The 27872-nt window shown below is 49.6% G+C and overlaps 1 protein-coding gene across 1 annotated transcript; it reads right to left on the bottom strand.

Moving 5' to 3' along the window:
• Window positions 1–8: 8 nt before the first annotated feature.
• Window positions 9–27872, bottom strand: LOC125945447 (uncharacterized). Its single transcript, XM_049667199.1, has 3 exons — window positions 26968–27872; window positions 6578–7631; window positions 9–371 (listed from the first exon to the last, which is right to left on the bottom strand). Exons 1-3 carry the CDS (start codon window positions 27870–27872, stop codon window positions 9–11), a joined length of 2322 nt encoding a protein of 773 aa, XP_049523156.1.

The following is a 27872-nucleotide window of genomic DNA, read 5'->3' on the forward strand; positions in this document are numbered from 1 at the left end:
TTACTCCTTTACACTCCTACAACGTCCGCAATCTTCAGGTACCTGCGGATGTACAGCCAGCAGTACTCATTGAGGTCTGCGATCTGCATGCCAACACCGCTCTCATGTTTGATGCACATTACGCGTCTCTTGACAACGCCGGCCAGTCTCATGTACTCGTCGATGCCGCAGCTTCGGATGCGCTTCAGAGCATGCGCAATCTTGGCGTTTGCATCGACAGTGCCAACCTCAGTCTTGCGCCGCACGTGGTACACGAGCGACGGGTGGTTGTGGATCGCTTCGAGCACCCGTGCTCCGTCGTCGCAGTTCCAGTTGCCCAGCACGTAGCGAACCGCCGCCAAGACGTTCCTGTTGTTTCGTGCCGTGATTTCCTGAAAGGACAAAAAGAGATAACATAAATAAAGGTGTGGACTCAGGAAACATTGAGCCGCTGAGTTAAAGTAATACTGACACGATATTTTGCGGCTCTTCTTTATTTTTTATTTTTGCGTCAAGTGAAGTTTCGGGACTTCTAAAGCTTTAAAAAGTACTGACAAGCCTCAGAGCATGGAGGAAGGAAAAATTTAGGAGAGAGCATTACGTCACGCCTTGTCAAGCGAACGCTCCGTGAAACCAGCCGTTTGCACAGTGTCGGCCCAACCATAGCCTCCTATATTTTTTTAAAAAAATATAGGAGGCTATGGCCCAACACTTGATCTCGTGGGTCGAGATTAAGGAGCAAGAATCGAGACTTGCCGAGGCGTTTGGTGCCCAGTGGTTTTTTTAATCAATGCGCACTTGTTCGGGGGCCCTGCATGCAGAGCGGGAGCGTGAAAATTTACCGCGCGCTATACGTGGCTATCACGTTGTTGGGCCGTCACGCTTGGCTTCAATCGCGTTGCACGATGCTCCCTTCTAACTATTTCCTTCCTCCATGCCTCAGAGCACCCTACAAAAATTGAATAGCTTATCTACAGCCAGCTTTGGTTTCGTTTTTAACAGCGGAGCTGTTTAAGCCTGCCGTTAGTCCGTCCGTCGCGGACAAAAACCTATTTTCCTTCCTCCATGAAAAAACCTCGCCGAGCGATGATTCACTACGTTGCCTAGCAACGGAGCGCCACCTCCTCACCCCGCCGATTATTATTATTATTATTATTATTATTATTATTATTATTATTATTATTATTATTATTATTATTATTATTATTATTATTATTATTATTATTATTATTATTGGCATCCCCTTTGAAACGGGGCGGCGACAAATACCTAGTCACCTAGCCTGCTTGATTTAATCAGGTATACTATACATGTTCTTTATCTAGCATTTTTGTATACCTCATTATTCTTTTTCTTTTTAAAAAATTTACCTTGTACCGCTACCTATGATTTAAAGAGATCAGGTCGTATCCATCTTTTCCCTGCTTTTTTTTTTTTTTTTTTCACCAGTACTCTAATCGTCTCTTGCTTATCTCAACGGCTGATCTGTTGATGTTTCCTTCCACTTTAAACCCAAGCGCTTCTGGGAGTTAGTTGCACGTTACCTACGGTTCTCGCTGGGTGGATCCCGTCGCATTCCATTAGGATGTGCTGAGTGGTCTCTGGATCTTTACTGCAGCATACACATGCCTCATCTAGTTCCGAATATTTGTTCCTGTATGTTTTGGTCCTTAGGCAACCGGCTCAAGCCTCAAATAGCAAGGCACTGCCCTTTGCATTATCGTACAGATTTTCCCTTCTAATTTCTTTCTTCTCATTCTTGTAGATCTCCATTGTCCTTTTCGTTTCTATTCTTTGCATCCAATTCACGGTCTCTATTTCTCTCACTTTCTTTCTGATGACTCCGGGTTGTCTATTTGCAGTTTCGATTATCCTGTACTTGGTTGCCAACTTCCTTGACCTCTTCCTCCATTCTGTGTCCACGCTTTTCATGTAGAGATACTTGTGCACTTTAGCCACCCATTTATTTTCATCCATGTTCCTGAGCCTTTCTTCAAAACTAATTTTGCTTTGTGCTTCTCTGACTTCAAAAGAGGCCCAACCCATGTCACCATGCACTGCCTCATTTGTCGTATTACCGTGTGCTCCCAAAGCCAGCCGGCCTACTGATCTTTGGTTAACTTCCAAACCCGCCAATATTTCCGATTTTAAGCATATAATGGCATTTGCGAATGTTAGCGCTGGCACCATTACTCCTTTCCAGATACCACGCACCACCTCATACTTATTGTGGCCCCACAGTGCTCTGTGTTTCATTATGGCTGCATTCCGCTTCCCCTTTATTTTCAGATTATCTTGGTGGTTGCTTGAGTAATTCTTTCCTTCGTTTATGTGTACGCCGAGGTACTTATATTACTTCACTATGGGTATTACTTGCTGTTGAATTGACACCACGAAGTTACTCGTGTGTTCATTAAAGATCATAATCCCTGATTTCTCTGTGCTAAACTTAAGGCCTAGATTTGTCGCTGCGTTCCCACAGATATTCGCAAGTATCTGTAAATCCTTTTTATTGTCCGCTAGTTGCACAATGTCGTCTGCGTACATCAGTCCAGGGACCTTCTGTTGCACCATTTGTCCATTACGCATGTAGGATAAATCAAAACCTAATTCGCTGTTTTCCAGTCGTCTTTCTATGCCCTTGACGTAAAGCGTGAACAACAATGGTGACAGAGGGCATCCTTGCTTCAATCCTTGGTGAATTCCCACCATTTCATTTCCTTTTCGGCCTTCCCATGCCACTTGTACTTGGTTGTCTCGATATATCTCCCTCAGCAGCTCCACGAAATCGTCATCTATGCCTTCATATTGAAGAATATCCCACAACAATTCCCTGTCTACGTTGTCATAAGCTCCTTTAATATCTAGAAATGCTATCCACAAAGGTCTTTTCTGAGCTACTGAAATCTCTATGCACTGAGTTAGTACAAACATATTGTCTTCTAAGCGTCTGCCTGGCCTGAACCCATTCTGTAGTTCCCCCAATACACCGTTTTCCTCCACCCACTTCGACAGTTCTAATTTTATGACTTGCATTGCCATTCTATATATCACCGACGTTACTGTAACTGGCCTGTACGAGCTCGTCTTATCCTTATCTCCTTTGCATTTGTAGATGAGATTCATCTTGCTTTCACGCCATCCAACGGGAATATTCTTTGTTCTAATCACTTGCTCTATGGCATTAGTCAGCAGTACCTTGCTTTTTGGACCGAGGTTTTTGATTAGCTGTATTGGGATTTCATCGGGTCCTGCTGCCGTGTTGTTAGGGACATTTTCTGCTGCCTTTTCCCAATAAAAGCTTTCTATGCTAAATTTTGATCTCTCAGGCCTCTCTGTTGTTGCTGGATCTGTTGTCTGAACTACGCTTTTTCTCGTGCCGAAGTTATGCCTGATAACGTCTGTGATGTACCGCAGCGCATCATCGCCTTCATAGATGTTACCGTCTTCATCCCTTATAGCCGTTTGCGAGTTTCTAGTTGGAGCTCCGAGTGCTTTTATATGGTTCCAGAATCTTTTTGGGGCGCCTTTGTCTCTTTTGTGAATGTTATGCACCCAACGTTCACTTGCGCATTTAATTTTCTCTTGCACGAGCTCACTCTCAACCCTTTTCTTTTCTCGGTATGTATTCCATCTAAGGAGCACCTCTTCTTCTTGTAATCCCAACTTTTTGGCTTCTCGATGAACCCTAGATGCCTCTTTACGCTCTTCTATAGCTTGTTTAATTTCCTTGTTCCACCACTTACGTGGTTTTCTCTTTCCAATCCAACAATTGTTTTGCCGTGTCCGCCTTATTTCATGCTGCATAACCTCCACCAGTTCCTTATATTCCCAGACTGCTGTAGGAAAAGCCTCAATTTTCTTCTCTATGTTGTTTGCGATCTCTGTTATTTGCTCGTCATTCATTTTTAAAAACTCTGAGGCTATTGGTTCATGTTCTGCGCTGGTATCTCGCCCAAACTTTAATGCTAAACGTCTATGATCGCTTCCCAGGCTATTTTTTCCATTTTCGTCTATTATCATTTGGTCTAGTTGTTCGTAGACCATTTCTGAGACTAAGGCGTAGTCGATACATGACTGCCTGTTTCCGCATGAAAGCAATGGCCGCCGCTCTCGCCACAGCGCCACCTAACGACGGCTTGCGTAACCTCCGCAGCAGCGCCGCTCGCTCCTCCCAACGTTGGCTCCTCCGCCCAATGTTACTATATAGAACTAGGAACGTTGCCTCCGCCGTAGCTCTGCCTAGCTACTCCCCGCAGCAGCGCGGGAGTGAAGCCAACGTTTATAGATATCTATGAACGTTGGGTGAAGCTACGCAATGACGTCTCTCCAGAGTATATAGCTCCCTGTCGCTGAGAGCCTGGTGAGTTTACCTGCCGAGCCGCCGTCAGAGGCATCGCGGCTGCAGTTACAGACATCGGGCGCGTTCGGCGCTCAGTCATCGCTTCACCTCATCGCTAGCTGTAGACTAAGTATCGGCGCTCTCTTGTCGTTATTATTGAGATCGGTTGTTTTGTTTTGACGGTGTTAGGCCTGAGACGCCACCGAGAGCCGAGAAAGTGTTTTAGGTTTTGCCCAACAGATGGCGCCACGGCACCTTACGCTGGCGGCATGGGACGGAGTTCCACTGGGGATGCATGGGACGGATTTTCACTGGGGATGATAACATATTTTAGCTAGGTCTAGATAAAACATTGACCTTTTGATAAAATTGAGATTTCTTTACGCGCGCACGATAACACTTATTCGCACAACAATGTAAATCCGTCGCTACTCTTTTTCGCGATGTCGCGTTCATGCGGTTGCTCCACGCCGCGACACGACAGCGCGACAGGGTGTGCCTGTCGCGTCGCTTGTCGCTGTCGCTTGAATATCGCGTGCATGCGGTTGGGCCTTAAACGCGGGGAAACGCGGTCAGCGTCGGCAGCAGCTCTACGCGTCCCACTCAAGGAGGATTTTAAAAAAATGCATTTTTTAAAATCCTCCTTGGTCCCACTACTTAAGAGAAGTGAAATTCTACGCTAGAATGATGAGCGACAACGGAGCCAATGTGGACAACGAACGCGGGAGCAATGGCACGAGCGCGTTCGCGCCGTTGCGCCGAGGTGCGCCAGCGTGCCAGCCGTGGAAAAAGACGACGACGCTCGAGAGAGAACCAAGTTATAAAGCTAATGAAAAGGCCAAGTTGAAGCTAGGGAAGGGCCGCCAGCTTCGCTGTTTGCAGAATTGCCGCGCGACTGGCCGCTCGAGGCACTTTGCGTGTATTCGCGGGCTTCTTTCATGCTCGATAAAACACTTTTACGTACTGAGCAACAGAAAGCTGTATCGGGAGTTTTTCATGTTGCTCTACAACTTTCTCATTGACACTTTCATAATTAAGACAGTACTTCTCGAATTAGATAATTAATTACAATAAATATTTAAATATCAGTAACGAAAAAATTACTGCCGGTTACACCACTGTACTGGAAACAATACGCACCAGGTTCGCTTCGCGTAACGCCGCTCCTCTTTTTTTTTAAATCGTGCTGCGTGATAGCTAGGACACCCTATATATATATAAGCACGTAGGAAAAACATATAACAGGACTTTACTGACGTTTCGACCGGGGTCCGGTGTTCATCAAGAGTCTATATATACAGGGTGTTTCAGCGAACACTTTCAAAAATTCCTAAAGGTTGCCTGTGGCAGATAGCACAATTCTAGTTCATGAGCTGGTCTACTCGAAGAGGCGGACATAACTTGCACAAGAAATTGAAATGCATAATCGAATAATTAACAGAAATTCACTAAATTGGTTTTTTACTAATTACCTTAGTTAGGTACTAATTCAGTTAGGTTCTTAACAAAACGTCGCTTTATGCATTGAAGCACAAAATTAACTGGAACGCCAATGCATTTCTCCGCAAAGTTCGGGAATTATTATCTCGAAACTGGTGTCATCCCGAGAATTCGTTTCAAGTGTATCCGCCTTGTGAACTCACCGGCTACAATTTGTAAATTGCAATATGGGCCATCAGGTAATTAGTTAAAAACTTAATTAGTGAATTTTTGGTAATTAGTCCCTTATGCATTTCAATTTCTTGTGGAAGTAATGTCCGCCTCTTCGAGTAGACCAGTTCATTAACTAGAATTGATCTATCTGCCACAGGTAACCTTAAATAAATTTCGAAAGTGTTCGCTGAAACACCCTGTATATATATATATATATATATATATATATATATATATATATATATATATATATGTGTGTGTGTGTGTGTGTGTGTGTGTGTGTGTGTGTGTGTGTGTGTGTGTGTGTGTGTGTGTGTGTGTGTGTGTGTGTGTGTGTGTGTGTGTGTGTGTGTGTGCTGTTAATTGTGGCTCACTGTATATCTCTTAATCATCACCAAGCACCTGTAGTAGCATGTCAGGCGAACAGCCAGGCTAACATCTATAGCGTATCATTAAAGCATCTTTCTCTCGCGTTGGTTACACAACAGGTACATTATTCATATAACATTTTTCTACAAATCACGAATGCTTGGCATTATACGTAGACTGCATGCATGCAGTTGAGTCTTTTCGATGAAACGCACAAGCACATATATAGCGTACCCGTAAATAGGCGTGTCCTCTGTTCTTGTAGTTGTAGTACTCCACCTGCACATGCCGCGGGTACCAGGCCAGCAGCTGCGGCATGAGGTTGGCGAACGTCGGGTTCATCGTGTTGGCCGGTGTGATGCGCAGGTGCGTGAGCCTTCGGCTCCTGGCGGCGGCGGCGTCCGCGAGCATAACGCAGTGCTTGTTGTACAGCAGGATCCCCGTGATGTTCACTGCGACCAGGCTGGCGTTGAAAGACACGGCTTTAACCAGGCTTCTCTCGATGCTCAGGTGGTCCTCGTCTGACCGCCATTCCGGGATACCGGTCACGTTGATCTCGAGCTCCGTGAGCGTCTGCGCTCTCGTCACGTAATCGGTCAACATCATGAACGTGTAGTCGCAGAAGTACCAGGTGTCCACACGAACTGAAGTCACGTGGGGGCAGGCAACGAGGGTGTGAAACATGTCCCTGCAGTAGCCCATGTCTTCGGCGAAGTGCCAGCCGCTGACGATGACGCTGGTGATTTCCGGACAGTCGCGCAGCGTGGCGATGTCCAGCCAGCTTAGGTGGTGGTGGCAGATGCGCACTCTGTCTTGGATCCCGCGTTCCCGGATCTTTTTGCAGATGCCGTCCACCTGGACATCGTTGGGCAGCCGTCGGACAGCTACCGAGACCAGCGTGGCGTTGTCGGCGACCGCGTCGAAGAATTCGCAGCACTCGTCTACGCCGAAACCGGCCAAGTCTATCTCGAGCTTGCGAAGCACGGAGTTGCTCCGCACGGCCTGCACTAAGTGCGCCATCTGCTCAGCGGCGTCGGGATCCGGGGGATCGAGGTAGTAGTGCTCGGCGGCGTCGGGATCTGGGGGATCGAGGTAGTAGTGCTCGGCGGCGTCGGGATCTGGGGGATCGAGGTAGTAGTGCTCGGCGGCGTCGGGATCCGGGGGATCGAGGTAGTAGTCCAGGTCATCGTCCGTTCGCAAGCAGCTGCAGGTCACGAACGGAAGCCGGAGGCGACGCAGTGTCGAGTTTTCGGCCACCACTTGAGCGAACAGGGCGATCCGGGCAGCACTGCGGCATAATATAATAAAGAAAAGTGGATTCCCCTAAGTTAGCCACAGAAATCGCATATGTCGACTAATATTCTTCTGTCAGCTAACCAATGGCCATTACAATATTGACACTTCGAAATTTTTTACTTACCTACAAGGTTACACTACAAGAAAAGACATTCTCGAACTATTGCAGCCGTTAACACAAAAGAAAAAAAAAACATGTTTGAGTTCCCGTATTTCCCACGGACTATCACCGGCTGGAATGAGCTTAAAAACGAAATTCTGAGCCAATACACGCTTTCGTGCTTTGTGGCTCACTTGCAGTGATATGTGTACTTCTGTATTTTATCACTGCCCTAGTCGTTCGGACGTCCGCCGAAGTAATACCGAAGTGCTTTCCGAGACGTTCATAAGAAAAATAAAACGAAGGAAAGAAAGGCCGCGCAGCACCACACTTGGATTCGAACTGTGGATCGACAGAGTGCTAGCCAGAGGTTACATATGTCGGCCACGCCGCTTTTTCTTCTTCTTTTTTTTTTTTTTTTTGCTCCGCCGACACTGTTGCAGAGAAGACAGCGTCAAAGAGTGTTGTGGCGCCTCTAGCGACTATGATAGGTTGTCGCCACGCCCTTCAGTTTATTGATAAACTAGCACCGAGATGAAACAATTTAGGCGAAGCCAGAGGTAAAATATGGAACGCAGGAAGGAGAGAGGCGAGCAAAAAATTGAAGGATACTTTGTAAATTCCAAAGTGTGTTCCGCGAAAGCCTGTTACCATTCGACTGACTACCGCCGCATGCACATTCGCTCATTCTTCTTCTGGCGTTTGGTATCGGGGGAATCCACATTGTTGGGGCGCTTCTCCGAACCTCTTGCCGTGGAATCATCACCGGGCCGCTTGGCCGGGAGCCATCCGACTCGACTGCTGCAACGAGACGTCTGACGAAGGAGCCGTTGCCGCGCGCGCCGCTGTGCCATCACGTGTTTGCCGAGAGAGTGTAAGGGGGAGAGGCCACAGCTGTGGCGGCGCAACTGTTCTATGCGCCGCGGGGTGCGACTGTTTTCACAACAAATCCGTGCAGGGGCGGGCCCTCGCCTCGATGACGTATAACACCACCATTTTTTCCTCTGTTTGGCGGCGCCTATAGTGAGCCAGAATATGGCGCGCGCATTGTTTTGTTTCAGTTGTGAAAGCGCGGAATGCAACGATGAGCGAGACTCCTGACCGACAGAAGATGATCGAAAAGTACCTCCAAGGGTTACATCATCATGACGACGGCTACTCCCATGGCTACCTGAAGTCAGACGATGAGCTTAAGCTTTTCGAGAGGTCCTTGGCTGCCGTCAACGAGAGGTATATGCTGTGCGGACATCAAGAGACCTGGACAAGCCGTCTAAATGTAAGGATGTAACGACTGCTTCTTAATGTTTCTCTCTGTGCGTAGATTTATCATTGAAAAACGCAGTAGTAAATTTAACCAGGGACTCAACCCGGCAGAACGACTCGTTTTCAGTTGCGGTTAGTGCGCAGCACTAGACAATTGATTTATCTTGATTCGCCTTTTTGAAGAATGGGTTATCATCGTTCTGGTTACCGGTTCAAAATCCCCCTGGCACCGATTTATTTCGGTTTGAGTAGAGTATTGTTCCGGTTACCGCGACATGACCCGATCCTCAGAAATTTTGATAAAGGTAAAAATAACTGAACTGTTATTTTTCGGTTTCAATCATGATTAGAACCGCGCATGCAATCTAATTGTGACTTTAAAAAATGAGAAAGTCTGCCCCCTATGCTCTTTACATAAATGCTTCAGAGCTGCTCTTGGGCGTTTGTTTTGTAAGTACCTGCGCATGTTTTTTTTTTGTTTTTTTTTAACACTGAATTCAATCCATTGAAAACTGAATTTCTTTGAACATTGAACTGTTCAATATCAGGCCTATATGCCTTGTAGCAGGACCACGGATGGCACACACGGCCCTGTCACGACATGGAGTACAGCTATGGTGGCCCTTCTAGCCACCATAGTACAGCCCCACCGCAATTCGTGTCTCGTGTTGCGCACGATTGCTTTTTCAATGTTCAGGCGAATTAATCAATTATTAATTAATTAAACGGCAACGAGGTGACAACCGGAAAGGTTGCGGCGCCGTACAGCGGCGGCACGGGGTGACCGCGTTCGTTGTCTTTTCGTGCCAGTGGCAGCATTTCCAACAGCCGTAGGTAGCACCGCTTGCTTGAAAAAGCGGTACCGCCACGAGAATTCCGCGTCATTGTATGCTTCCATGGGATTCTGTCGACCCCTAAGCCGTGGCCGTATGGCGGCGCGTATTGGTATGCCTCATCGTCCGTAATGTCGTGCACACACGTCCGGCGAAGTCGGCAAAGTCGGTGAGGCTGCTGTAGGAGTCGGCCATCTTGCTTGCTAGGCGAGAGTAGCGAAAGTCGCACTTAAGGTTGCCCAATGGCTGTACTTTACTTTCCGGCACTCAAGTGTCGATTAAAGTTTACCTTAGGTACAAGATTTGTCTATGAAACGTGTTAAGCATCTACCGGCTTCTTAAGTCGTAAGTTAAGGGTAAGTTCCGTTTGTGAATAAGGGCCGAAGCATGTATAATGTAGTTCTACGGTGACGACCTTGAACCAGGACGCCTGATTTTGCACAGAGATATGCTGATTGACATTTTAAGCCAGCAAAGGACGGCATCATTGCACACATTCGAGGAAGTCGTGCACATGTTTACGGGGGGCAACGGCGAACACCTGCGAAACCTTTTTCCGGAAATGGCCAAGCTAAAAAAAATGCGTTGGCCATACCGGTCTCGTCGGCCGCATCCGAGAGGTCTTTTTCTTGCCTTCGGCGACTGAAAATGCATTTGCGGTCGACGACTGGACAAGCCCGTTTGAACCATCTGGCAATTTTGCACGCCCACAAAGACCTCTCCCGCAACAAACAGACAGAGAACTTTATTCACTAGGTCCTGAGAAGCCCTGCCCTAGGGCAGAACTGCGGGCCGCTCCCACGTGGAGACGGGTAGGCCGAGCCTAACCGCCGCATCACGGGCTCTCTGGACAGCCCATGTTTGTCGTGAAAGCAAAATCAATTTGAATAAGATTGCCGATGATTTCATTTCTAGATCAAGTGCCCGAACGAACACTTTTTCAATGATGGCGAAATCATCGCATCAGACGACGAACTGATGCCTTTAATAGGAGAGAGAAAGGCACTAACTTACTAGTCAAAGCAGACCACCTGGCTCAGAAAACAACGCAAAAAATGTCACAGTTTCGCCCTAAGGGCGAAGCAATGAATGCGATAGCAACACAGCAATGTCATACGAAAGTGAGCGGCTTTGGTAGAAATATGAATTGTAGTAAACATGAGCTGATTAAGTAAGCAGGTGTGCTGCGGCGTAAGTAGACCGACATGACGAGAGACTCGATGACCACGAGAAGGCGCGTGTGAAACGGTGGTGTTGATGAGAAGCGCTTCCTGTGGGCAGCGCGTGCGAACACACCTGCAGTGTTGCACTGCCGATCCGGGCAGCATTGCATGTGTAGCGTGCGTTGGAAAATGTGGCCCGGCTATTACTAACTGAATGAACAAGCGTGGTGTGAGCGCGCACAAACAAACATGAATAGATCACACTGAATGACTGCAGACGACTGTCAAAACGCTGGCAGCGAGCGCATACGCCGCCGCGGGCGAAGGTACGTGCGGTCTATCGTTTCAACGGAAACTGAGCGGCGAATGCGCATAAAGGTCAGAGCCGTGTGGAGATAAGAGACGGTGCGGGCGAGCGAGCGACGAGCGCGGTTGTTGGCAGAGTAGAAGTGCCCCCCCCCCCCCCCCCCCGCGCTCTCTCCGGCGCTGGCTTCCCGCTTCCTTGCTTGCGCGTGGGTGATTGAGTGCGTTCGCTCTCCGTGATAGCGCGCGTCCCCGCACGCTTCCGCTCGGGCATACGGCGCGAGGCAAAGATTTTATCTATAGGGAACCTCACGGCGACGACGACGGTGACGACGACGGCAGAAATCCGGTTGAAGTGTCCATATAATTGTTATCGCAATAAAAGTTATAAAAAGGAACGAAAATGGGCCCCATAACAGCGCAAGCAGAGCGAGGCCACTTGGGTAAGAAAAGACGCGTGGTTGCGCTATTTGTAAAACTGCCTAGTCTATCTGCGCATTTTCCTTATTATTTTTTTTTTCGTCATATGCTGCATTTGCCGCTCAATAACACCACCCACGCTGTTCCTATATTTGCTATCGAGTCCTTTCGCGCTTTTGGGATATCGCAGTCTTATTTATTTATTTATTTATTTATTTATTTATTTATTTATTTATTTATTTATTTGTTAATATGTTTATTTATTTGGGCACCTGATAATTTTTGCTCTATAATCCTTTATTCAGCCTCCGGAAAATAAACTAAACCAGTGGCATAAGGCATGCTTTGACAAGTAATGAAACGATTGCGATATGGAATCACATTATACTTATGCTAATAATTCGTCATAAGTTGTGTTCAGAAATTTATATATATATATATATATATATATATATATATATATATATATATTGTCACGCTGCACGGCGCAGCCGAAGGAAGAGGAAGAAGAAGGGTGCGCGAGGAGCTGGCCGCTGCCTGTTGGGCTTGGATGACCGTCCTGTCCCTTGCGCTACGCTAACCATCCATCATTCTTGTAAATAAATCCATCCCATCCGTTACAATTTGGTGGAGGTGCGGGGTACATCACACTGGACGACCGAGCTCTACTACCCCTTCGACGCAGCAAGCGGTTCGCCGGGCTACCACCGGGAGACGTCGACATGAGCGATTCGGACGGAGGCGACGTTCGCGAGGAAATCGCGACAGAAAACATTCGCCCGAGGCAAGCTGGTTACTGGACACCTCATCAAGAAGCGCGCACATTCTCAGGCAAAGCGCATGAGGACGTCGAGGACTGGTTGAGACACTACGAGAGGGTGAGCCGCCACAATAAATGGAGCGCGGCTGCGCAGCTCTCTAACGTTGTCTTTTTCCTTGCGGGAACTGCCCTCGTGTGGTTCGACAATAATGAGGGCTCGCTCACCACTTGGGACAGCTTCGTCGAAGAGATAAAGAAATGCTTTGACGTTTCGCTTTCGAAAAATAAAAAGGCTGAGCAGACACTTTCACGACGAGCGCAGTTACCAAGAGAGACGTGTACCACCTATATCGAAGAAATCCTGAAGCTTTGCGGAATTGTGAACGCAAACATGTCGGACGAGGACAAGGTCGGACACCTACTCAAAGGAATTGCCGAAGATGTGTACAATTTTTTGATCTCTAAGGAAGACCTCACTACCCCGTCCGAAGTTTGGTCGGCTGGACAACGTGACCAACATAGCAAGTGTGGACGTATCTGCCTCTAACGACCTGGCTGCTTTGGTACGGCAAGTTATTAGAGATGAGCTGGCTCACTTTCAAGGCCCAGATGCCAACTACGTGTGCCACCAATGCTCCGTTGATGAGCGCTACTTGGAGGCGCCGGTGGCCTGGCCGCGACCTGCCTGCAGTGACCGCCCCGTTTCCGACAACGCCCATGCCCAGAGCACCATGATCCAGCCACAAGCAACGAGTTTTGAACGGCGACATGACAGACAGCCTCGACGTGGGTCGTCTCCCGTCTACAATACGCCTTGGAGGTTTGTACCCAACATCAATGAAAATCGCAGCCCACCTGTGTGTTACAGCTGCGGGGCTCAGGGACACATCGCGAGGTATTGCCGCCGTCGCCCACAGCGTGCTCCGCGAGATCACGCGTATGCGCCTCGCATGCAAGAAGCTACATCCTGGCAACCATTTGTCCCTTTCCGCCAGCCACATCGAGACTACACGTACATGCCAAGGAATGACTCCCCCGTGTCCGACCGCAGCCTGACTCCACCGCCGACTCGGACACGTCGATCGCCATCTCCACGTCGCCGCTCGCCTACGCCGCCCCAGCTGGGAAACCAGCTGGTGCGACTGATGGAGGTGAGGTCGCGCTTTTTCAAATGCCTCCGTCTGTCATCATGGTGAAGAACAAAGTGTGTGTTTGTGTCGATGGTGTTAATACTGTGGCTTTAGTAGATACTGGTGCTTCTGTGTCTGTGATATGTCTTGCGTTCAAGAATCGCCTTGGACCGAAAGTGATGTTTGCTTGGGACGGAAATGCCACATTTCGCGGAGTTGGCGGTGAACTGTTACGTCCTGTGGGAGTATGTTCCGTTGTGATATCCGTTGGTGGAAAGGCATTTCGAACGGAATTTATTGTACTAGCACGCGCCAGGCATGACATAATTCTTGGTATTGACTTTTTAATTGGGAATGTGGAGCAACATTAGACTGCAGGGCTGGTGAAATTTCACTCAGCAGCGATACCAGACCACCCGCGCTAGACGACATTCCATCCGATCTTCAAGAAGTATTTTCCGTGTCCACTGATGTACTTTTGCTTGCGCAGACGGCAATGTTCATCCCTGTGACCGGTCGTCGCGCGTCCGTACTGGTTCCTGCTGTGGATTAATTGAAGCTGAATACGTCAACACTCTGAAGAAGAATGTACTTGTCCCTCGGTCACTGATCGAAGTCAGAGAAGGTAGTGCTCACGTTTGGACGATGAATGTGTCCTCCGAGTCAGTTGTTTTGCCTGCCGGACTGAAGGTTGCACGCTTTGAAGAAGATAGTGTTGCGAGCATTCGTGCGGTTGCTATTTCTATGGACGCAAGCTCGCCACTCAGTGGCCACCCGTCAAAATTTAGGAGCATGATTCATAAATCGATCCCCTCTTCCCACCAACACGCGCTCCAAGAGCTCCTTGCCCGCTATGCGTCAGTGTTTGACTTTGCCCAAGAGCATCTGCAGTCACCGCCGCACTCTCGCGTACACCACCGCATCAATACTAGAACAGCGTCGCCAATACGACAGAAACCATACCGTGTCTCTCCTGCCGAGCGCAAAGTGATCGCCGAGCAAGTTACAGACATGCTACAGAAAGGCGTCATCCAGGAGTCCAATAGTCCCTGGGCAGCTCCAGTCATATTGGTCAAGAAGAAAGACGATTCTTGGCGATTCTGCGTCGACTACAGACGCCTAAACGCCGTAAAGAAGAAAGATGTGTATCCTCTGCCACGTATAGATGACGCCATTGACTGTTTACATTCTGCCTCGTACTTCTCTGTCGATCTGCGCTCAGGCTACTGGCAAATACCGATGCACCCGCCAGACAAGGAGAAGACTGCCTTCGTAACGCCGTACGGACTCTTCGAGTTTAACGTAATGCCTTTCGGTTTGTGTAAAGCCCCAGCGACATTCGAACGATTCATGGACACCATCCTGCGGGTACTTCGATGGGAAATCTGTATGTGTTACCTGGACGACGTTATCATTTACGGCGAGACATTCCACGAGCACAACCAACGACTCGAAGTTGTGCTTGACTGCATACGGCGAGCGGTACTGATCCTAAACTCCAAAAAGTGTCACTTTGGCGAACGTCAAACGCTTGTTCTGGGTTTCCTCGTCGACAAAGAAGGCATCCGCCCAGACCCCCAGAAGCTTGCGGCAGTTCGTGGCTTCAAACAGCCGAAGACGGTGAAAGACCTCTGCAGCTTCCTGGGACTATGTTCGTACTTTCGCCGTTTAATTAAGGACTTTGCACGCCTAGCCCATCCGCTCACGTCATTCCTTCACAAGGACTCACCGTTTAGATGGACTACTGAATGTGAGTCTGCATTCAGTCAACTAAAATTTCTGCTCACCTCAGCTACAATTTTGCGCCACTTTGACCCAGAGGCCCCAACTGAGCTTCATACCAATGCTAGTGGTCTGGGTGTTGGAGCTGTACAGATACATAGCGGACGCCAACAAGTCATCGCCTACGCAAGCCGTACTCTTACCAAGGCTGAGCGGAATTACACCGTAACAGAAATGGAATGCCTCGCGGTAGTCTTCGCCACCTACAAGTTTCGACCATACTTGTACGGCCGCCACTTCACGATTGTGACAGACCACCATTCTCTTTGCTGGTTGGTTGGACTACGCGATCCATCTAGCCGATTAGCTCGATGGTCATTACGGCTTCAGGAATACGACTTTTCTATCACTTACAAGAGTGGTCGCTGTCACACCGATGCTGACTGTTTATCTCGCCTTCCGTCAGCAAGCACGCGAGATACGGACGATGACTTAGATGAATACCTCCTTGCCATCTCCGCAGCGTTTCCTGATGCCACCGCCTTCAAGCGTGAGCAACAGCATGACCCTTCTATTCGAGCTATATTCTTGACGCCGCTCGGTCACCTGCACGCGGCTCACCTTTCATTATTTTTGAAGATTTATTGTATAAGAAGAATTATTCTGCTGAAGGCGCTCCACTTCTGCTCGTGGTTCCCCAGACGTTGAGGCCTGTGATACTTCACGCCATGCACGATGACATCACGTCAGGCCACCTTGGCTTTGCTCGGACACTTCACCGACTGCGCCAGCGTTTCTATTGGCCCAAGCTCTGGAAGACGGTGAAGCAGTACGTTTCCAGCTGTGCCATTTGCCAACGCCATAAGCAGTCAACGACGCCTCCTGCGGGTGCCTTGCAGCCAGTTAAACCGCCGACCGTGCCATTTGAAAAAAAAAATTACACCATCTTCCCGAGGGGAACCATGGGCTGATGCGGAGCATCGCGGTCGTTATAACGGCGTTAATTACGTTGTTATTAACGTTGTTAACTTGGTGTTATTAAGTTTTTATTACGTGTTAACTTGCGTTGGTCACCATCACATCGCGTGAACGCCCTGCTCGACGTTCTCGAACCGACGCTACTTCATGTTGCCGAAGCTCAGGATCCGCTGCTCGACGTTCACGAACCAACGCGGCTTCACGTTCTCGAAGGTCGGGTTCCGCCGCTCGCTTCGTACGTTTACGTTGAACTTCACGGTCCCGAACCTCAGGTTCTACTGCTCGACGTTCACGAACCAACGCGGCTTTCCGTTCTCGAAGGCTGGGTTCCGCCGCTCGACGTTGACGTTTCGAAGCGGCTTCGCGTTCTCGAAGTGTGGAATCCGCTGCTCGACGCTGACGTTTCGAAGCGGCTTCGCGTTGGCGAACTGAATCTGGATCCGCTGCGCGTCGCCGACGTTTACGTTCTGCGTCGCGAGCTCTTCTCTGCGCAGCCTTGTCTTCAAAGGTGCTCGCGGTTCTGTTAATGAACTGGCTGCTGCTGTTTGAAGATGTGCCAGACAGTTCGTTGACAGATTCGTTGGCGTCCATTCAGCGCATCGGACGGCGCAGCGTGACTAAACCGAAGCAGCAACTGAGGCAGCGGCTGATGCACCGGGTTTATATAAGCAGCTGGCGCGGAGAGGAGAGAGAGAGGCGCGCATGCGCGCGCTATCGCACAGGTGGCGGATGAAGACACGGAGGGAGAAGCGCGTTATCGAATAGATGGCGTGGAGAGGGGCAGAGGAGGAGAGAGGCGTTATCGCACAGCTGGCGTGGAGAGAATGAGGAGAGGTGCGGACGGACGCCGACGCCGACGCCAACGACGCCGCGGGACAGGTCGCCGCTATAAGATGCTCCGCATCTAAAAGTTGGTGTCGACTTGCTAGGTCCCTTCCCCAAGTCTACTTCCGGTCGTCGCTGGATTATTGTGTGTGTACTATTTGACCCGGTACACTGAGACGGCGGCGCTCGCTTCGGCTACAGCAGCAGACGTTTAATCGTTCCTGCTGTACTCCGTCATTCTCCGCCATGGTGCTCCACGCGTTGTGATTAGTGATCGTGGACGGCAGTTTACTGCGGACGTTGTTGAAGAACTACTACGTCTTTGTGGATCTGATTACCGGCATTCGACCCCTCACCATCCGCAAACAAACGGACTCACTGAGCGCACGAATCGTACACTGACCAACATGCTTGTCATGTATGTCTCCACCGATCATAAAAACTGGGATTCCATCTTACCATTTGTTACGTACGCTTACAACACTGCCAAGCACGAAGTCACTGGCTATGCGCCTTTCTTTCTTCTCTATGCTCGCAACCCCCAAAGCTTTATCGACACCATCCTTCCCTGGTCCCCACATGATGACTACTCATTAAGCCAGACTTTATGTCGTGCCGAAGAAGCGCGTCGACTGGCCCGCCTCAGGACTCTCTCCTCTCAAGATCGTGCCAAGACTCGTTATGACGCTCGACATGTGCTCGTCACATATGCTCCTGGGGACTTTGTTTTGCTTTGGACACCTGTGCGGAAAAAGGGGCTGTGCACGAAGTTTCTGTCTCGATACACTGGCCCATACGTTATACTGAAACGACTGAGTGACGTGACCTACGTCATCGCAAGAGTGACTTCGCACAACGGGCGGTCACGTAACGCGCAAGTCGTGCACGTCGCCGGACTCAAACTGTACCACCATCGGGCTATGTAACTCGCTCAAAGAGCTTCGTCTGCCCCCGGTCACGTTGCACGGCGCAGCCGAAGGAAGAGGAAGAAGAAGGGTGCGCGAGGAGCTGGCCGCTGCCTGTTGGGCTTGGATGACCGTCCTGTCCCTTGCGCTACGCTAACCATCCATCACTCTTGTAAAGAAATCCATCTCATCCGTTACAATATATATATATATATATATATATATATATATATATATATATATATCATATTGTTACACGGCTCTGCACAATATTCCTACTTGACGAGGAAGAGGAACGCGAGCTGGGGGCTGAAGAAGACGACGCTTCAGTGACTGACTGGTTGTGTCAATCATTGTCAATCGTGTAAATATTGTAAATATATTTTCCCGTCTTGCTTCTTCCCTCCGTCACATATTTGGTGGAGGTGCTGGGTACTACTGTGCACTACGGAGCTCCGCAGCGGACGTAGCCTGGCCACTAACAATATGACGAGCGCTGGAGCCGGTGCAGGGACAGCCACCATGCCGACAGGAGCAACCGCTACCCCAACGCCGACAGTCATCTTGTCCCAGCCCCGCGACCCAGGCACGTTTTCCGGGACCGACAACCTTGACGTCGATGAGTGGCTCTACATGTACGAGTTTGTCAGCGCCCATAACAAGTGGGATCCAGACCTCTGCTACCGATTCTCGACCGACAATTTCCCTTGTGCAGTCTGTCGTACGCGAAGAGTTGGCGAACCTTGGCATTCAGTCTGTCTGTTCCGTCAACCGATCGGATACCTACGCCTTCCCTACGATCCCTGCTTCGCGACGCCAGTACCCCTCTCGGCCTTTTCGCAACCCAGCTGAATGGCGAACATCCGATGACAGGCCGATTTGCTTCAACTGCCGACGCGTTGGCCACATTTCCCGTCACTGCCGCAATACCTGGACGTCATCGCAATATCGGTCTGCGTCTCCGCCTTACCGCCGCTCACCCGGTACTCGACCGCCACCGGAAGATTCCACAGAGCCATACTACTCTACTCAGGCGTCCGCATCTACACGGCAGAGTCGTTCACCATCACCACGACGTCCCCTGTCTCGCTCACCCACTATTCGCCGTTCTCCGTCCCCCATGTACCGGCGCTCTACGGGAAACTGACGGGTGCAGCTCCGAGAGGTGACGCTGCTAGATCGACCCTGACTGCAATACCTCTACTGACCTTACCGACGGATAGGAATTTACTTGATGTGTATGTGGATGGTGTCCCTGTTACTGCTCTGCTTGATACCGGTGCGCACATATCTGTGATGAGTGACCAGCTTCGTCGACGGCTCACTAAAGTCCTGACATCTGCGGCGTCCTGTGTTGTGCGAGTCGCTGATGGAAGAACACTGGCCACAATAGGAATGTGTGCCGCTCGTGTGGGCGTCGCTGGCCGCCAAACATCTGTATTATTTACTGTTATTCGAGAGTGTCCCCATGACGTTATTCTAGGCCTTGATTTTCTATCCGCTCACTCCGCACTTATCGACTGCTCCGCTGGACTTGTTCAACTCGATTTGCCTTGCCCTGACCCACCCGAGGAAGTTCCCAGCAGACTGTGCTCAGCTGAGCACATTCGACTCCCCCCACAAGCCATGACCTGCGTCCTCCTCTCCCCCGATCCACCTGTGCCTGACGGTGACTATATTGTTTCTCCTCTCACGGACGTTCTCTTTGCCCATCACGTTGCTCTTCCGCACACCGTCGTCACTATCACCAACAACTCCACCTGCCTTCCTCTCGTAAACTTCGGAATTGGGGTCCACGTCCTCCCGCAAGGCATAGCCTTGGGTACGCTGTCCTCCTCCCAAGATTCCCAGTTATCAGCCTTGACTGCTGATATTACGTCGTCTACCCTTGACTCTGCATCTTCTTTGCCGGCTGTCTATCCGGAGTTAACAAACATGATTGCTCCCGATCTTCCGCCACACCACGCCGACCAGCTACGCCATCTGCTTGCCTCGTTCAGCGACATTTTTGACCTGCATGGTCGCGCTTTAGGCCAGACCTCTCTGACGACACACCGTATTAACACCGGTGACGCACACCCTATTCACAGGCGACCATACCGCGTGTCTTTGCATGAACGCAAAGTCATTCACACGGAGGTCGAAAAGATGCTCTCTCGAGGTATCGTCGAACCGTCATCCAGTCCTTGGGCGTCCCCTGTCGTTCTAGTTAAAAAGAAGGACGACACCTGGCGCTTCTGCGTGGATTACCGGCACCTTAACAAGATCACAAAGAAAGACGTTTATCCTCTACCACGCATTGATGACGCCCTCGACTGCCTCCACGGTGCGAAGTAATTTTCTTCCATCGACCTTCGTTCCGGCTACTGGCAGATTGCCGTCGACGACTTGGACCGCGAGAAGACTGCCTTTATAACGCCCGACGGCTTATACCAGTTCAAAGTCATGCCGTTCGGCTTATGTAATGCTCCAGCTACATTTGAACGCATGATGGACACACTCCTGCATGGCCTGAAGTGGTCCATCTGTCTTTGCTACTTAGACGACGTCATCGTTTTTGCTCCTACATTTGCCTCGCACCTGGAGCGCCTCTCGCTCGTTCTTTCTGCTTTTCGCACTGCTGGCCTTCAACTTAACTCATCTAAATGCCACTTCGGCCGCCGCCAAATTGCTATCCTCGGTCATCTTGTTGACTCATCTGGTGTGCGCCCAGACCCGGACAAAGTTAGTGCCGTACAGAACTTTCCTGTCCCAACCTGTACTAAAGATGTCCGGAGCTTCGTGGGTCTGTGCTCATACTTCCGCCGCTTCGTGCACAATTTTGCGGAAGTCGCCCGTCCTCTTACTGCTCTTCTGAAGGCAGATGTTTCATTTTTCTGGGGCCCTGCGCAGGCAACCGCCTTCTCGAAGCTTATCTCCCTCCTGACGTCTCCACCCATCCTGGCGCACTTCGACCCGTCTGCTCCTACAGAAGTCCGCACTGATGCCAGTGGTCATGGAATCGGTGCCATTTTATGCCAACATCAGCGAGGTCACGACCGCGTGATTGCATACGCCAGCCGTCTGCTTTCTCACGCTGAGCGTAATTATTCCATCACTGAACGTGAGTGTCTTGCGCTTGTCTGGGCAGTGGCGAAATTTCGCCCTTATCTATATGGTCGCCCATTTAAGGTCACCACAGACCACCATGCATTCTGCTGGCTTTCGTCCCTGAAAGACCCTACCGGTCGCCTAGGGCGCTGGGCGCTACGCTTACAGGAATACTCGTACACAGTTGCCTACAAGTCCGGCCGTTTACACCAAGATGCTGACTGCTTGTCCCGCCATCCAGTCGACCCTCCTGATGCTCCTGCGACCGATGCTTCTGTATTTTCGCTATCTGCTTTTGCTGACCTCGCTACCGAACAGCGCCGAGATCCAACCATACGTGGTATCATGGACAAGCTCACATCTGGGTCAAGCGATCCCTCCCTTCGCTTGTTCGTACTCCAGGACGGCATTCTACATCGGCGCAGCATGCACCCTAGCGGACCTGAGATGCTGCTTGTCATTCCCCGGCATCTTCGTACCACTGTTCTGTCCCAGCTGCACGATGTACCAACTTCTGGTCACCTTGGGGAATCTCGTACGTACGACCGTGTCCGGCGACGATTCTTTTGGCCTGGTCTGTACCGATCTGTCCGCCACTACGTCGCTTCGTGTGAGCTGTGTCAGCGCCGGAAGAAGCCGTCTGCGCTCCCTGCTGGTCGACTCCAACCTCTTGACATTCCTGCCGACTCCTTCTCTCGCGTTGGTGTAGACCTCCTGGGACCTTTCCCCACATCTACCTCCGGCAATAAGTGGATTGCCGTCGCAACTGATTATACAACTCGGTTTGCGATCACCAGAGCCCTCCCAACCTCCTGCGCAACAGACGTAGCCGACTTCCTGTTGCACGACATCATTCTTCACCACGGCGCTCCTCGTCAACTTCTTACCGACCGGGGTCGCTACTTCCTCTCTACAGTTGTGGCCGACTTGCTCCGCTCCTGTTCTACCAAACACAAACTTACTACTGCATACCATCCGCAGACGAACGGTCTTACTGAGCGGCTTAATCGAACAATAACGGACATGCTCTCCATGTATGTGTCTGATGACCATCGTGACTGGGATACCGCTCTCCCTTTTGTCACATTCGCGTACAATTCCTCGCGCCACGACACTGCCGGTTACTCGCCATTTTATTTGTTGTACGGCCGCGATCCCGTATTGCCTTTTGACACAATACTGCCTACCCCTCAAGCGCCCGTGTCTGAGTATGCCCGCGACGTCATTGCCCGAGCCGAAGAAGCACGCCAAGTTGCTCACCATCGCCTTTGTGCTTCCCGGATCAAACAGAAAAGCATTTATGACAGTCGTCACCGTGACGCTGACTATGCTCCCGGGGATCTTGTCCTTCTATGGTCTCCGACCCGCCGCGTCGGCCTCTCTGAAAAACTAATGTCTCGCTACTCCGGTCCTTATCGGGTCCTTCGCCAGGTGACCGACGTGACCTACGAGATCTCTCCGGTCACACCTACTACTCGCTCCCTCCAGACTTCCCATGACATCGTTCATGTCAGCCGCCTGAAACGCTACCAGTCCTCTTCTACCTAGGAAGCACCGGGACGGCGCTCCCACGCCGGGCGGACATATGTTACACGGCTCTGCACAATATTGCTACTTGACGAGGAAGAGGAACGCGAGCTGGGGGCTGAAGAAGACGACGCTTCAGTGACTGACTGGTTGTGTCAATCATTGTCAATCGTGTAAATATTGTAAATATATTTTCCCGTCTTGCTTCTTCCCTCCGTCACAATATCATAAGAAGCCAACAAACAATGACACCAAGAACATAGGGGAAAGTACTTGCACTTACTAATTGAAATAAAGAAATGATAAATTAATTGAAATGAAAACGGATGAAAAAACAACTGTCCGCAGGTGGGGAACGAACCCACGTCTTCGCATTACGCGGATGCTCTCACCATTGAGAGATAGCTCAATGGTGATCGGGCCCCTCGGTTCCCTTTCTTCTCGTTCATTACATAACGAGGGCTCGAATCCGGCAACATTGATGCCTGCAGGTAGCTTATGTGGGTTTATTGACCAGATGCCATCACCCAAAAATATCACGTGCTCGTGACGCCTGCGGCAGAAAGGATGTTCCACATCCGCCCCTAGGTTTGTGAGTGGTGGCGCTGGCTAACACTCCCAGGGTTAGTTCTAGTTGTAAAACATTAATACCCCAGAAAGTGGATGGGAAAACGGCTCCGCGGTAGCTCAATGGTGAGAGCATCGCACGCGTAATGCGAAGACGTGGGTTCGTTCCCCACCTGCGGACAGTTGTTTTTTCATCCGTTTTCATTTCCATTAATTTATCATTCCTTTATTTCAATTAGTAAGTGCAAGTACTTTGCCCTATGTTGTTCGTGGTGTCATTGTTTGTTGCCAAGAGGCAGTGCGACGGGACTGAGGCTATGAAACTGAAGTGTCTCCCACTCTCTGGTCTTGCGAATACTCATATAAGCTCGTCACTGCAGTGAGCAATCTTTCGAGGTCACACGAAGTTTCCAGTGTAACTGTTTTTAAAGGTAATATATATATAGCGCCTTGGCGCCAATAAACCCCAACAATCATATATATGGGTGGGGTTCGGAAAGCTCAGTCCCCCCCCCCCCCCCCCCCCCGGAAAAATAAATCTTTCCGCCTATGTCAGTATCTATAAAAAATAAATTTTGCTTGCTCATGCAGGGCAGGAAGGCAGTGAAACTACTTCTTCGTGACTACAAACTCGTCCATAGACATTCGAGACACCATCCAAACGGGCCGATATGTCCTCCACGACAGGAAGCACACTGTGCTGTTGACCTCACGCAATGGGCCAAGCCATTCTAACGCTAGCGGCTCTTCTGAATGTAATAATATGTTCATTTATTGATTTTATCGATTATGTGAGATACTGACTGACTGATCGTGTCCCAGAGCAGCGAGTAACGCCGTCGCGTAGGTTTCCAGATTAGTTTAGACCACATGACGATCCCGTCTAACGATCCCAAATTTTCTCTCTCTTCTCAAATATTATAAGCGGAGCAAAATTGTCAATCAGAAAATTGTAGGCCATCATAAAAATGCACGATCCATCTTTGCGTTGCACAATACGTGTTACATAAAAGTTTTTTTTTTCCGAGCGTTAAAGAAATCCCGCAAAACACGAAAAAGTGCCGCGCGACTAGTACGTCGTGCTGCACTTTGGTTCTGTTCAGCTACGTATAATATCTATAATAGCTACGTATAATATCTCATATATATATATATATATATATATATATAGGCACAAGGTACGTCCGTCATGGGTAGTGTCGGGTCCATGTTTCACAACTGCACGTATTTCAATTCAATCCAATGCTTTGTTTTCCTTTCTGGTAAAAAAAAAAAAGGGGGGGGGGGGATCAGCCACAAAAAGCTGCTACACTGAGCAGCTTGATGAGCTTTGCCAAATGACAGCAACTGACAGTTTATCTGTACATAGCAAAATACAGGTAAAGTGAAGTAACACTGGAAGTAACATGAAGAAAAATAGCGAGCTTAAACAAAGCGCATTTTAGGTTGTGATTTACGCACTTAACGAAAACTTCTTATATGAGGCAAGAAAATTATCTGCTCTTGCTATTTTACCTTTTGGTGTTGTCATATTAACTTTTACAATATGACTGCCTTTACACGGTTGTACGATGGCGTCACGCGAGGTTTACTTCTAGTTTTCAATAGACTGGCTATAAACACTTATAGCATTATTCTGCTGAAAGTTCCGGTATACGCCGATAATTGGTGTCATCCTCTGAATTCGTTTCGAGTGACTGTGCCTTACGAACTCACCGGCTAGAAGTCGTAAATTGTAATATGTGTCCTAATGCGATTTGTTAAAAAGATAGTGAAATTTTTTGAAATAATTAGTCGATTACGCATTTCGACTTCTCGTGCAAACAATGTCCACTGTTTCTAGCACTCCCGGAGTTCCAGGAGTAGAATTCTATTAACCACAGACAGTTTAATTCTTACTTGTCAAAAAAATCCAATATAATGTTTTAATTTTTCTCATATTTTAGTTGTCTCTGGTAGTTTACTCAAGTGTAAGTTTGCGCTTGCGTGCATAATTGACACTGATCATGTCTCATGTTTTTCGTGTGCTCCTGGAACACTGTGAAAACCCTCTTTGCTCTTTCTCGCTCTCTCTCTCTCTCTCTCTGTGTGTGTGTGTGTGTGTGCGCGCGAGTGATAGGCCGTAATGTCACAAGACTTTCCTATGGAAAGTTTGCACGCAAGGGCGTAGCCAGGATTTTTTTTTTTTTGCGATAGCAATTATATGGACACTTCAACCAGATTTCTGCCGTCGGCGTCGCCTTCGTCGTTGCCGTCGTCGCCGTGAGGTTCCGTATGAAGTCCAAAGGCGATAAAGTCGTCGCCACGCGCCGTAGGCGCGAGTGAAAGCACGGAGAGCGAACGCACGGCGGAAAGCAAACGCGACCGTCGCGCGAAAGGCCGTGGGGGTATGGGAGGGAGGCGGGGCGACGCTGTGCTGCGGCACAAAATGCTTATCCTGCAACAGGCCGCAAGGGGAACTGGCCACTCAATTTCCAACGCGAAAGCAAGAAAGCGGGAAGGCAGCGCGGGAGGGAGGGGGGGGGGACAGCTTTTACTCTGCCAACAACCGCGCTCGTCGCTCGCCCCACACCGTCTCTTATCTCCACACGGCTCTGACCTTTATGCGCTGTGCATTCGCCGCTCAGTTTCCGTTGAAGCGATAGACCGTACGTACCTTCGCCCGCTGCGGCGTATATGCGCTTGCTGCCAGCGTTTTGACAGTCGTTGTCTGCAGTCATTCAGTGTGATCTATTCATGTTTGTTTGTGCGCGCTCACACCACAGTTAGTAATAGTCGGGCCACATTTTCCAACGCACGCTACACATGCAATGCTGCCCGGATCGGCAGTGCAGCGCTACAGGTGTGTCCCTTCGCACGCGCTGCTCACGGGCAGCGCTTCTCATCAACACCACCGTTTCACACGCGCCTTCTCGTGGTCATCGAGTCTCTCTTCATGTCGGTCTACTTACGCCGCAGCACACCTGCTTACTTAATCAGCTCATGTTTATTACAATTCATATTGCTACCAAAGCCGCTCACCTTACTTCGTATGACATTGCTGTGTTGCTATCGCATTCATTGCTTCGCCCTTCGGGCGAAACTGTGATATTTTATTTTTCTACACGGCTTGTACACGAAATGTTTATCCGTTTGATAGAAAGGGATCATCATCGTCAACAAAAAGTATGGAACAGAGAAAAGAGCTTCGCGCGTTGTGGTTGAACAAAGCATCACAAGACGTCCGGTACTCCGCGACACATACGGACACGTTGACGTGCGCTGCAATACTAGGACGCGTATACGAAAGCAGCAGCGCAGATGGTGACGCGATTACCCATAATGCTCTAGATACAGCCTTGTCCTGCACTTGTTCCTTTGAACAGAAAAAAAAATCAATATGGAAATAATTTAGTCATGTTTGTGCCATCAATTAGAGGAAGAAACAGCTTAATGAACGCTGAAGATGTCTACTTCAGATTGCATTTCAGACGGGGTGGCTGAAATTACATGAAGTCAAGTAAACATTAAAAAATAGGAATGAACAAACAAGTTATGCCTAGATGGCAATACACTACAGTTTTAAAATTACATTACAAAGCGTTCTGAGCGCTTTAGTCCTCTCTTTCGGTGCGTACTCAGATGCCTCGCTTTGGTTAAACTTGTTACTAATAAGCTACAGTCACAAGATGCCGCTACGAGTGCTGCTGCTTACGCTTCCATGTACACCTGGCTAATGAAGTAAGGAAGTTGAGTTACTCACAAGCCTACCATCTTGATGTCCAAGTCCGCTTTCAGTTCTTCAAGCGTCGTCATCTGGCACACAGCGTCGACCAGTGTCCGGATGGCTTGTTCGTTCGTGAATTCGGGTTTCGAGACCAACTTCAGTGTGCGGAGCGTGCCTGTATTGACGAGGTAGTATGCGAAGTTCGCACCTGACAGCTCCTTTCCGCAGGTGAACACGTTCTCACCGACTACTAGGTGCGTCACAGTTCGATTCCGCGTCAGCGCCCCGATGAGTCGTTTCACCTGTTTCTGGCTCATTTCCACGTGAGCCACGTCGAGGGCGCTGAGCTGTCTTGTGCCTCCTCGAAGTAGCTGGCCGTACAGTTGCAAGTTGTACTTGTACATCGGAGGACAACGCTTGGTGTCGAAGTACAGCTCTTTCAGTTGCGACATAGACTTGACCACTTTGAAGGCGGCCACGTCTTCCGCGCTATGCTCAGAATCCATTCCGGAAATGAGCACACATTCCACGGCCCTGTTCAGCCTGAGCGCTTTGAGTAGCGCAGGGCAGTGCCTCACGATGTGGTTCATTTCCACGGTGGTGATGCAGTGGTGCTCGGTGAGCAGGTATTGGACGATGTCGAGCGCGTGTCTTTCGAACGTGTCGTCGTGTACGCCACCGAAAACATACCCGCGACCACTCGCCTGGGCGATGGCAATGCAAACGCCGTTTTCCGTGTCGCACCGCGCGTCTTCGCAGATCTCGAGACCGATGTCGAGCAGCACTTCGTTGAATATCCTCCGATAGCGAAGCAGGTGGCAGCTCGAGTCACCGCGCTTGGTACATGCCACTTGCAGGTGTCTCAGTAACTTCGGTAACTTGGGCTTCTCGGCTTTCCGAGCTTTTTTGGCGCCTTCTGGACGGGGCGGGTTGACCTCCAT

Source organism: Dermacentor silvarum, chromosome 5 (assembly GCF_013339745.2).
Source record: "Dermacentor silvarum isolate Dsil-2018 chromosome 5, BIME_Dsil_1.4, whole genome shotgun sequence".
Taxonomy (NCBI): Eukaryota; Metazoa; Arthropoda; class Arachnida; order Ixodida; family Ixodidae; genus Dermacentor; species Dermacentor silvarum.

Bases quoted from the DNA above. Each gene is read 5' to 3' on its own strand.
- LOC125945447 (XM_049667199.1), bottom strand. From the start codon at position 27,872: ATGGAGGTCAACCCGCCCCGTCCAGAAGGCGCCAAAAAAGCTCGGAAA. The intron at 7,632-26,967 runs GTGAGTAACTCA...ATTATGCCGCAG, and splicing joins GACATCAAGATGGTAGGCTT to TGCTGCCCGGATCGCCCTGT. The intron at 372-6,577 runs GTACGCTATATA...TTGTCCTTTCAG, and splicing joins GAGGACACGCCTATTTACGG to GAAATCACGGCACGAAACAA.